Raw genomic sequence first — 12228 nt, 5'->3', positions numbered from 1 at the left:
GGGGAAGTCTAATATTTACACACACACACACACACACACACACACACACACACACACACACACACACACACACACACACACACACACACACACACACACACACACACACACACACACACACACACTGTCTAAAATACTGCTGACACACACTCTTTTATGAATCGCTTATATAACGGAAACGCTTCATTTTACAGTACAGTACTTACAGTGTACTTACCTAGAAAGTACTGGGTAATATAAGGTAAGTACATAGATTAAGGGTAGGTTTAGGGGTAGGTTCAGGGTTAGTATTACCCAGTTATTGTAATTGCTATAATAAGTACATAGTATGTACATGGGAAACAGGACTGTAAAATGAAGCGTTACCTATATAACTATATTTTGCATTATTCATGTATATATATATACACACACATATCTATATATACATACATATACATATAGTATACATATTATAGGCCTAAATATAAAAAATATATGTCATAATGAAAAACATTTAATTTGTATACATGCTCCTAGTGGAAGACTGGAGATCTTCTTATTTCCTTAATTTATAATCTCAAATGCAATATATACACAATACAATATACAGCAGTGATGAGCCAAAACATTATGACCACCTGCCTAATATGCTGTTGGTCCTCCACGTGCTGTCAAAACAGCACCGACCCACCGAGGCATGACTCTACGAGACCCGTGCAGGTGTCCTGTGTTTTAACAGCAAATCCTTCAAGTCCTGTAGGTTGTGAAGTGGAGCTGCCGTTGATCGAACTTGTCGGTCCAGCACATCCCACAAATGCTCAATTGGACTGAGATCTGGGGAATTTGGAGGCCAGGGCAACACCTTGAACTCTTCATCATGTTCTCTTCAACAATGTGTGCAGTGTGAAAGCAGTTTTATCCTCCTGAAAGAGCCACTTCCACCATGGAACACCATTGTCATGAAGGGAAGTACCTGGTCTGCAACAATGTTTAGGTCGGTGTCACGTGTCAAAATTTACATTAAAAGGCCAGACCCAGTGTTTCCCAATAGAGCATTGAGTGTCACACTCCCTCCACCGGCTTGTCGTCCCCCCACTGGTGCCACGATGTAAAAGAAAACAGGACTCATCGGACCAGATGACCTTCTTCAACAGCTCCAAGGTCCAGTTCCAACACTCGCGTGCTCATTGTAGATGCTTTTCGATGGTGGAGGGATCATCTTAGTCACTCTGACTGATCTGCGGCTACGCACCTCATACACAGCAGAGTGTGATGCACTGTGCGTTGAGACACATTTCTCATAATAACCATTATTAAAATTTTGTGTGACCGGTTGCACAGTAGACCTTCTGCTGGCTCAGATCAGACGGAATATCCTTCAATGCCCTCGTGCATCGATGAGCCTTGCGAGCCCAAAACCCTTTCGCAGGTTTGTTTTGTCCCTCCTCAGACCACTTGATTCTCTGTAAATTCTCACCACTGCTGACCATGCAGGAGCAACCCACAAGTCCGTGAAAAAAATAGCTGTTTTGACTTAAGTGTCTGTGCTTCTTTCACATTTTAATTTCAGTCAACTTGAAATGTGAAGTTGTAGGCTACTATGTGACACCTTGGATATCTGAGTTGACTAAACTTAAAATTAAGGCAGCACGAACACTTACTTTTTTAAGTTGAAACAAAACATTTTTTACAGCGTTTGCCATTGGCCCTTGTCAAAATCCCTTAGATCTTTATTGCTGCCCTTTTCTCCTGCATCCAACACATTGATTATTATTGATATAAGCGATGATCACTTCACATGTGCTGTGACTGGTCATAATGTTATGTTATACACACAAACACATACAAATATATGATAATAACATATATTGCATTTATTAAAGGGGAATTAGGCACAATATATAAAGTTATTTTTAATAAATACATTACACAAAAACATGATATATTATACAATACATATATTAAGTGTCAATTCGCTCTGCACTTGTTTTGCAAGATTGACTTCTGCTTGGCGCCACCTACATCAGCTCAGAGCTCAAAGGGTTAACGTGTGCTTCTTGTGAGAGGAGATTCGTTATTACACACGCGCATTCTCCACACACACGGTGTGTATTTGGATCTATCAGCAGAGGCGGCGGTATCCTGTGCATTTTTCACGTGCACTCATCAGTGTACCACAGGAAGGGATGATTGCAATATTTCGTTTTAGAAAGAAGCTCACGGCAACAATCAGAGAAGGGTGCATTTCACATAAATGATGCCATTACTGATCCAGCTGCCAGCCAGCGAATATGATCTGATGGCGATGTCCTCTGGGGGACAGACCGTGGTCCATTAGTGCTCCAGATGTCCAAAGAGGACCTCGATCTCTCCGAAAGGACGCGCCTCGGTCGTGTCCGCGCGGACAGAAAAAAGTGAAGATCAAGAGCACTCAAAATGAATATTTTACTCGTTTCTGATTGTAAAAACCAGGCACTTTGACGAGATCGGAGCGTTTTAATCGATTATAAAACGATTTTCCGGTTTATTTTTGAACAGTTAACGTTAACTGATGTACTTTCCATCAGTTGTGTTCTGGTTGTTGATGTGTCTCGCTCATCGCTTTGCAACGCCCATGATCTTCTGTACCTGAGGGGGGAAATGCAAACGGTGGAAAACTTCTGAACATCAGCTGTAGGCGTCTGTCACCACGTGGATTTGGATGTGAAGGGTTTTAGTCAGACAGACACGATGAGCGATGCCATGGATGACTCCGGTGTCATCCGCCGGCGGAGGATGCAGGTGAGTTTTGTTATTCACAAACTGGATCACATTAAAGCTGTTGCAAGCCATTTATTTTTAACATCCCATATAAAATGTTTCTATTACCTGTCTTGACTGAGAAATCCCAGCTGTTTGACTGGAACCAACCAGAAACTCCCTCTGTCAATTATTTAAAGCGTTGGGGTTTGCAAGATCGGATTGGCTGGCGTGTCTTCGGAGGGCGTGTCATTTAAATTGGCAAAATGGCAGAAGTTAGCAAAACGGTTGAAAATTTCTTTTCAGTGGCATTCCAATGAATGGGGACTGGATCTTTCAAGCTCCGAAAGACAAGAAAACAAACAAAAACACCTTAAAGGGTTAGTTCAACCAAAAATGAAAATTGTCATCATATTCGCCCTCGTGCCGTTCCAAACCCGTAAGACTTTCCCTAATCATCAGAACACAAATGACGATTTTTTGTGATGACATCTGAGAGCTTTCTGTCCTTCCATTGACAGCTACGCAACTACCACTTTGACATTTCAAAAAGTTCCTAAAGTAAAACTAATCCATATGAATTGAATGGCTGAGTCAACTTTTCTGAAGAGACACGATCGCTTCTTATGATGAACAGATTGAATTTCTATTCATGTAGAACATTGATCAGCAAACATATAAAGAAAACCTCAACCGAACAAGCTTGAAACACGAAAACAAACCTCATTGGTTCTTGAGAAAGCTCAAATGTGCTGCGTAACAAGAAAATGAACCTCATTGGTTCTCGAACGTCAAGCAAGCATGCTTGAGCTTCCATTTACCATATCTGATGTGTGCATTGATGAAGGTTTATATGTGAATTAAAGGCTTCTGTTCATCATATATAGAGATTTTGTCTTTTCAGAAAATTAGGAGTAAATCGCTCGATTCATATGGATTAGTTTTACGATGTCTTTATGAAGCGTCTAAGTGGTAGTTGCGTATACTGTCAATGGAGGGATAGAAAGCTCTCAGATTTCATTAAAACATCTTAATTTATGTTCTTAAGACAAACAAAAGTCTTAACAGGAAGGTCTTAACATGAGGGTGAGTAGATGAAGACTTTTTTGGGTGAACTATCCCTTTAAAGGTATCATATTTATTTTTTCCATATGAGTTATATTCAAGGAATAAAATGAAATGATCCTAAAAGAAATGAATCCATTTTCAAGGCCAGGGACAATGTGAATGCTAATTGAAGTAGATTATTTGTATTTTATTTAGTTCACTTTTTGGTGCACTTAAAGATAGCTAAGTTTGTTCATCGTAAAGAGATCCCTGAAGTTTGATTAAAAATAATAATAATAATAATAAACTGGCCGGTAAAATTGGGTAATCCCTGGATACTGTGATTTCTTAGTGATTAGTTTTCACAGTGTGATTTATTAACACTTAAACACTTAACGGATTTCTTTGCCCAACATATATAAATGTAAAGTGTTATCTAAACCGTAACAGGATTAGATTTGTTTTTATTGTAAGTTACTCACTAGGTTCCAGCCTACTCACAGGAGTTCATATTTGCTTTGTGGTTTGGGAGTTATTGTTTTCATGTCTCCGGTTCTTGCCCAGAGCAACATAACTGGGGGGAAAAAAGCATAAAAGAGGGTTTGAGCTGTCGTATTATTGTTGGTACAGCACGGAAACCATCTGCTGTTCTATGAAGTCAAAACAAAAAGTGCGTATTACTTTCACTTCCCCTCTTTCACTGCTGAAAATAAACAAGCATTTTCAAGCTCCAGCTGATCCGCTGCTCTCCACCCCAGACCGCTAGAGATTTCGCAAAAAGGTCACCACTTTTCAGCTCCTTAACTGGAAAATAAGAGAACTCAAGAGTTTATACTTTAGCTTAAAGTGCTGGACATCAGTATTAGCTGCTCATTTTGACTGTAATTTCAGAAACATTTTCATTAAAAGCCAAGCACTTATGATGCATTTCAGTGCAAAATGTCTATACTCATCATTGTTGTTACTTGTAAAATTAAATTCGTCATTACAATTAGGAATAAAACATTTCTTGATTTTTGTGTGTGTGTGATAAAGGAGTTCATTGTATCATTAAAAGCAGTATTAATTCTGTACTCAAAACTTCCTCTTTAGAGAAAAAAAAGTGGTTAATATTGAAACTAAACTGTAAAAATGGTTTCCATTGCATTCTTCCACAAATTTTGCCACAATACACGGCGTGTTCAGTCACCGTAAGGTAATGTGAATATAATCTTAACACCATAATTGAGGGAAACAATATAAATCTTAAGTTGTTTTTGGCTTTCACTGTGCAAATCCCTCTAATGTATATTAAGTTTATAAATATGTATAGGTTTCTGATTGTTTATGAATCTGTAAATGTAAATCAGGCTTTGCAAAGAGGTTGTTTTTGAAAGAAAGGGCAGTTAAAACCATATTAATCCGGACAGAAAACATACAGCTCATGTTTAAATGCAGCAGCTCATTTCACAAATAAAAAGGACGTTTACATAGAAGTCTTAAAGGCACAGCCGAAAAAAAAAATTAGTTTAAAAAAAGGTTTAATTCTAAAAGTGTGAGGATAGTAATTGGTCATAGAACTATGGCCTATAACTATATTTTACCTGTTTTTGGTACAAAATATAATTAAATTATAAGTGTACCTCAGGGGGAAATATTATAGGCCTATGTAAAAAAAAAAAAAAAAGTCCCCTTTTTACATTTTACAAAAAAATACACTGTCATATTTAGGATCTACACCCCGGTAGTCACATATCCAGGTTTGCAGCTCTGTTTTCTGACAAAAATGCCATCTGGATCTAGGAGATGCGAAGTTGGAATGGCTTTTAGTCTGCAAAGCATTATGGGTGATTAAATGTAGACCACAAATTAGTGGTTGCTTTCAGGGATGCCTGGGAGTTTTGACCAACTTAAGGCTTTGTTTCAGGGAGCACTTCTGAGAAATCTGTGCACTTGGGAATTGACCTCTCAGGAATTCAAGGAAGCTTAATGATTGGATGCAGCTTTATTGTGTAAAGGTGCATCAAAGCGATGGAAAACCCACAGTCAGTTAGGATACTGCATGGATTAGTGTGTGTGTGTGTGTGTGTGTACATACAGGACGCATAGATTTCACTAGCCACCACTTTGATTCTAATAAATGCTTACCGAGGCATAGGCTTACGGAAAATGCTTACAGAGACACAAACACACTTCTCAAAAACACACATTCAAGTCCACACCATCAGGCTATCAGAGGCCCTCACTGGATAGGGAGGGTCTGGTTGTCCTGGGACAGGCACAATCTGCTCTTTCAAGCCCCATTAGGCAGTTAATGGCAGGCAGTTAACAGCTCATGGCATTGGAGAATAAATATGATAGAGAGTTTATATGTAAAGAAGTGATGGGTAATATGGCAAAAAAAAACTAAGCAAATTTTCAGCCTTTTGATAATATTCAGTATATATTGTGATGTTTATGTAAATGCAAAAGTATAATATAGTAATTAAAACAATACATGCATAATTCCATACTGTTTTGTCACTAAATGAAAATAATTATATTTTAATATTTTACTATTGTATTATTTACATTTTATATGCACTAATTTACTCTATCGTTCAAAAGTTATTTTTTCATAAATAAAGTCTCTTCTAGGCTACTCACCAAGGCTGCATTTATTTCATTAGAAATACAGAAGAAGGTAATATTGTGAAATATTATTACTATTCAAATAAACCTTTTCTATTGTAATATATTTTAAAATGTAATTTATTCCTCTGATCAAAGCTGAATTTTCAGCACCATTATTCCAGTCTTCAGCGTCACTGATATGATGATTTGCTGCTCAAAACACATTTCTTATTATTATTAATGTTAAAAACAGTTGTACTGCTTAATATTTTTGTGGAAACAGTGATAAATGCATCCTTGATAATTTAAAGTATTAATGAATTTTTAAAAAAAATTGACCCCAAACTTTCTTTTACCAAAACACACTAAAATCTCACATGGAGACTGGGCCCTTTTTGAATCATGATTCAAATAAATTGTTCCGTTAGAGTTTTGAATCAATTCATCAACAGTGTAAACTGATTCACTAATCATACTTGCGTACGCATGATTATGAGTATATTGTTCTATTACTATAAAACAGCATTATGGTAATCTTAACCTAGTACATTTTGAGGGATTACATCGAAGTAGCTATATGGATCATATTTAAAATATCACGCAAAAAATATTGATCTTGTATGTAATAATATATGTTCTTTTTATTAAATTCTGGCTGCTAAAACATTGAATCCTGGATGATTCAGTAAATACTCAGCTGTGGAGTAATTTCGGCCAGTCTGTAGCTGCTCTATGATTGACAGCCTGGTCCTGCAGTGTGGCGACTGCGTTATTACCCTCAGTCCTCTTATCCATCCATCGTTTTATCTCCTGTGGGAACGAGGGGGCTTTCTCTCCTCTGGGCGTTGAGCCCAGTCTGTTTCATTAGTCTCAGCTGTAGGCTGAATGTTATTCATCACCGGTCTGGAAGTTCACAGACTTAATGAGCCTAGTGTTTGTCAATATCGTCTTTTGCCACTATGTCAAAGCATGCAATAGATATGCTACTTTCTGCGACTTATATTGTTTCAGCTTATTCACTCCATTGGGAATGAGAGAAAAGTAGAAACACAGGCTTGGGAAGGTGAGTGCATCCAAATTTACATACATACAAGTATGTACTTGAGTGTAGTAAGACAGTACAGCAGTGTTGGGATATGCTGTCGGATCATAAAATCTTTGACCTTTGACTTAAACATCCAAACAAAGTGCAGAAAACGACATTCTAACGAATAAATTACGAAATGCCAGGATCAGAGCGGTTTTCCACTCACAGTTCCGAGTTCAAAGAGGAGAACTATGAAAATGTAAATGAAGTGCTACTGTGGAGAAAATAACAGCTTATTTTTCCTGCTCTCTTGCTCCCTGTGGAGTGCAGACAGTCGATGAGAAAGACATTTTATCTAAGTGATAAAGTCACACACAGTCTCGGAATGGAAATCGGAGCTCAGTTTTGAGTGGTTTTCCTTGTTTTTTTTTAGCTCATAGGGTTAGAGGTTAGGAAGTATTAACCCTTTGGTGTGCCTCACTTAGGGTTCATACTTGTGATCCTCAGCTGTCAAAACAGACCAGATCAGTGTTATCTTATCTGATTCTGTTCTAAGACCATTTAGCGTTTTCATTTAGCCACAAAAGTCACCAAAGTTTGTACCATTCCAATGAAGTAAAAAGTATAAAAAAATGTAAAACGTGGACCTTGGGCCAGTAAGAAACCACTTATGTGGTGTTTTGCACAACATTTCCTTCAGAAAATGTATAGCTAACATAAAAATATAAGCTGTTTTAAATAATACATCCATCCACGGAGTCGTTTGAAGGGTTCAGTCTTTTTTTTTCCTATGAATTGATCTGCTCTCTAATACTGTTGCTTCCCCCTCATTGTCTCACTTGTCAACTGCGACATCCTTTCGATTCATCTTTCTGTTTCCTCGTCTTTCCTCGCTTCACTCGTGTTTTTCTCACTCTTTGCTTCAGTTGGATGGATTTATATTCTGTGAAGTAGCAATGGAGACTCTTCCTTCAGTGTGACATGACTGTGATCACTGCTATCTATCTATCTATCTATCTATCTATCTATCTATCTATCTATCTATCTATCTATCTATCTATCTATCTATCTATCTATCTGTCTGTCTGTCTGTCCTCACTATATATATTCTTAACTGAAAATGATGTGTCAATTCAGTGTGTTAATTTGCATGTGTTTCTATCCATCCATTCATCCATCAGGCTGTCGGTCTGTCCATCATTTTTTCAGTAAATAGAAAATTAACATGTTTTGTTTCAGAGAGTATTATGGTTATATATTAGAAAAAATGTAAGTATTATTTTAAAGTGTAGGACGCAGCCCACACACATACACACACACACCGGCCACAGACTATTTGTCCACTTAATCCTCCATTAGTTGCTCAGTGGCGCCAGTCATGCTCGCAGGAAAGCCATGTCACACACGATGTCATCAAAGTGAGTCACAGTGGGTGAAGTCATTTCCCTCCGACAGAAACCCTTAGTGTACCATCACATGCACCAGCATGGCCTTTTTCCTGCTATCTAACATGTATTTTCTCTCTCTCTCTCTCTCTCTCTCTCTCTATCTCTCTCTCCAGTGACCCTGTTTGTGTAATTGGCCATTAATGTTTTGGGATTATTCTCCCCTAAGTGCTGTCCTCTGTCTCAGAGATCTGAAGAGCATTATGGGTCATAATGAATGTCAGCTGGCATAAGATTATTCCAGTTTGGTTTCATCAAGATATTTATGTCCTAAAGCAAACTGGTATTGAGCAGTTATTGATGGTATCATTTTACACTGGGTAATATAATCACTCAGTCTATCATTTTTCTCTCTCTCTCTCTCTTCCAGAAGGATCTTCCCCTGCCCAGGAAGAGCAGTGGGTGAGTGTAGCAAATCTGCTTTACTTGATTTGATTCTGCATTTATTTGTCCAAATGTTGTCTGGATTTTTTTATGCTGGGACCTAGCATAATGTGGTACTGAGTAAAAGCACTTTTCTCAAACCCAATACTAAAACAACCCCAGATTCGTGTCCATTTTCACTGCACCTGTCAACATTGAAATTACTTAATGTACTGAATGAGTGAGTGAGGATTACACACACAGCTCTTACTGGCCTACGTCCATTACACTCACCCCCCTAAACCTCACTCCTATCGGGGTCACGGCACCAAATGCAACCGGTCCTTCCCGACTCGCTCCGACAGCCGCTATCGACAGAGGCCCGGTGAGTGAGGTTTACACACGCTCAGCTCTTCGTGGCCTACGTCCGTTACAGATGCAATTACAGATGCAAAGTCCGTTACAGATGCTTACATCAGTGCAGTAATGCAGGAAAACAACAAAGCACTAGTGCAGAAATGCAGGAACACAACAGAGTAATGCAGGGACACGATATCACTTTCACTGGTTCTTCATCTAGTACAGCAATGCAGGAAAGCATCAATAAAATCATTGCAGTACTGCAGCAATATATCAGTCCAGCAATGCAGGAACGCAGCGATACACTAATGCTTTAATGCAAGGATGCTTTAAAACTTTAGTGTAGCGATGCAGGCATACAGTGATACACTAGTGCAGTAATACAGTGCAACAGTATGGGGTTCGGTAATGCCGTACAGGCTTGAAGTGATATAGCATATGAGGGCATCATTGCACCAGTGTTTAAGATAGAGACCTGAAGTACTGCGGGGCTGCAGCAGTGCAGTTATGCTGGAGTACTAGAGCTGGTCCCAAAATGTGTCTGTCCTAATAGTTTTGCAGACAGGAGAGGAAAGTGCTACATGCAAATAAAAAACTCCAACCAACCATAAACTGTGCATAATTAGGATAGCAAAATGAATAGTCTTATCAACTTTTAAAGTAACACCAGGTAACTTTTCAACCTTCATAATATATTTCCAAGTCTCTTGTGATGGTACATCGACTTACAATAGGTTGAATGACACGTCTGCCATAGCCTGACGGGGTCTGTAGCGTTTTTAATCGTACTTTTAAACTTCGGGTTTCGGGTAGTTACCGGCGAACAAAGAGAACTACAAAACTCGACTGCTTTACGGCATATACGTCACTTCCACCACCACCCCCACATCCTTAAAATCGCAGGGCTGTCAAGTGTCACGCATTGAGCGTGACAGTCACTCATTTCGGTCTTTTGTCATGCTCTCCCGCCACACATTGTATTTCTCACGCTGAAAAACTATTTGTAATATATTTAATATGCCGCAGCGCCCAAAACTCTGGCCGCGCCGCTCTCACTGTGGAACAGGCATGAATTCAAGCGTGTCTCCTCTGGTGTTGTTCGTCTGGTGTTGTTAGCCAATCAGAAAATAGCACTATTGTATCTGGGTAACATTTAACGCAACAACCAATGACACCCCGTAGTCTGGGGTGTTTTTTTGTCTGCCTGTCTATGTTACGGAAGCTATCTTATCCTCCGTTTATCTTCATGAATCAGGTAATGATATTTGTCTTGCCTCAAGCTATAATGCAAATCGATTTGTAAAATTTGCAGATTTATTTATGGTAGCTTGATATTATAATATTGACGATATATGGTTATTATCTACCACTCAAACATTGCATTGAAGTATCATATAGATTCAGTAAAACGGTAACCAATAGACTAGGCTACTATAATGACACTGGCTTGTAAACGTGATCATCGCGATCATTTGTCGTTAGAAAAAAAATAAAACCCATGAAATTATATTCATATGACATGCTGAAATATATGCTACTGTACCTGGGTTGAAGACATTTCACACGCGACGCAAGCAGAACACCTGCATGTGACCTCCTCCTACAGTGTTCAGGGCTATCACGGTTGTCAACAAATGCACGATGACAGAGTTTACGACAGTAGTAGAGGACAATACTGTTTCCCAACTGTAGGGGGACCCCGAGAGCAAAAGTTACCTGGTGTTACTTTAAAAGACAGGAGAAAACACTTCCCATATCTTTTGTTATTGACTTCAATCTCCATGCATCCAATCACCATATGGTATTTCGGCATAATGTCAAAGATGCCAACATAATTGAAAGCCATGAGCAGGTACTGTGCAAGAAAATACAAACAATAAATTAAAAATGCAACTTGCACACGAGTATTCATGGTTTTTGGCAACCACGGTGGGTTTTGTGTGGTGAATTATTGGCTTCCAAGAACATGAAACTTTCAAATTCAAGAGTTGATCATTTATTTTTGAGGTCAAAGTATTTATCTAATGGACATTTTGTTAACTTTTGAATGATATGCACTGTGTTGCTGTCCAAATGTAAAATCCTGTCCTGACTCAAACCCCTGGAGAGCCAGTGCTGTGGAGTCTGAGCCTTGCAGACAGGGAATGAGGCGCTGGCCTTGGTGCTGAACCTTCTCTGGCATGACTGTGTGTGTGTCTCTGCCTGTCTATACTGAACACTTGTGTGTGTGATCTCTCTGTTTATTGTCTATATATAGAATCACAACACCTCAGTTTCACAGATTTGGTGTTAGAGAGTGTGTGACTGTGTGGGTTTCATTAGCTACTGTGAGAATTTGGGCTTCTTGTATGCTGATCAGATCAGAATGGCTGTTGTTAGTAATGGTAGTAATAGCATTAACATAACTGCTAAAGAGCCTCTCCACGGACTAGCACACAATACCTGTATTTGTGTGTATGAATAGAGCTCTCTTGGGAGGTGTGTGAAGAGACAAGGAGATGTGGAATGGCTTTTGTAGTTTCTTATGGCAGCTAATAACTGATCTGTCTTATATGCTCAGTACAGGTCACGCTGTTTAATTGGGCTGATACAGTAGATTAATCAGCAGACGATCAATATGACATTTCCAGGACTGCTGAACCGCACCGGCTGCAGGATACGAGCTCACCACCG

At 38.9% G+C, this 12228-nt stretch overlaps 1 protein-coding gene and 1 long non-coding RNA gene across 3 annotated transcripts in view; one reads left to right on the top strand and one right to left on the bottom strand.

The window, feature by feature from the left end:
• Positions 1–2034: 2034 nt before the first annotated feature.
• Positions 2035–12228, top strand: part of mast1a (microtubule associated serine/threonine kinase 1a) — a 61037-nt gene continuing 50843 nt past the window's right edge. For both annotated transcript variants that reach the window (XM_077246071.1, XM_077246070.1), the window contains exons 1-2: positions 2035–2763; positions 9203–9234. In XM_077246071.1, coding sequence (XP_077102186.1) covers positions 2713–2763; positions 9203–9234 — 83 coding nt within the window. In that variant the 5' untranslated portion in view covers positions 2035–2712. The remainder of the gene's footprint in view (positions 2764–9202; positions 9235–12228) is intronic.
• On the bottom strand, positions 4251–5557 carry LOC143753978 (uncharacterized). Its single transcript, XR_013207847.1, has 3 exons — positions 5467–5557; positions 4450–4572; positions 4251–4342 (listed from the first exon to the last, which is right to left on the bottom strand). It is a non-coding gene; the product is annotated as an uncharacterized LOC143753978 (long non-coding RNA).

Source organism: Siphateles boraxobius, unplaced genomic scaffold, assembly GCF_051911475.1.
Source record: "Siphateles boraxobius isolate OS27281-9 unplaced genomic scaffold, OSU_SipBor_1 29, whole genome shotgun sequence".
NCBI lineage: Eukaryota > Metazoa > Chordata > Actinopteri > Cypriniformes > Leuciscidae > Siphateles > Siphateles boraxobius.
Note: the sequence above shows the minus strand (reverse complement) of the source record. Positions and strands in the feature narration are given on the sequence as shown.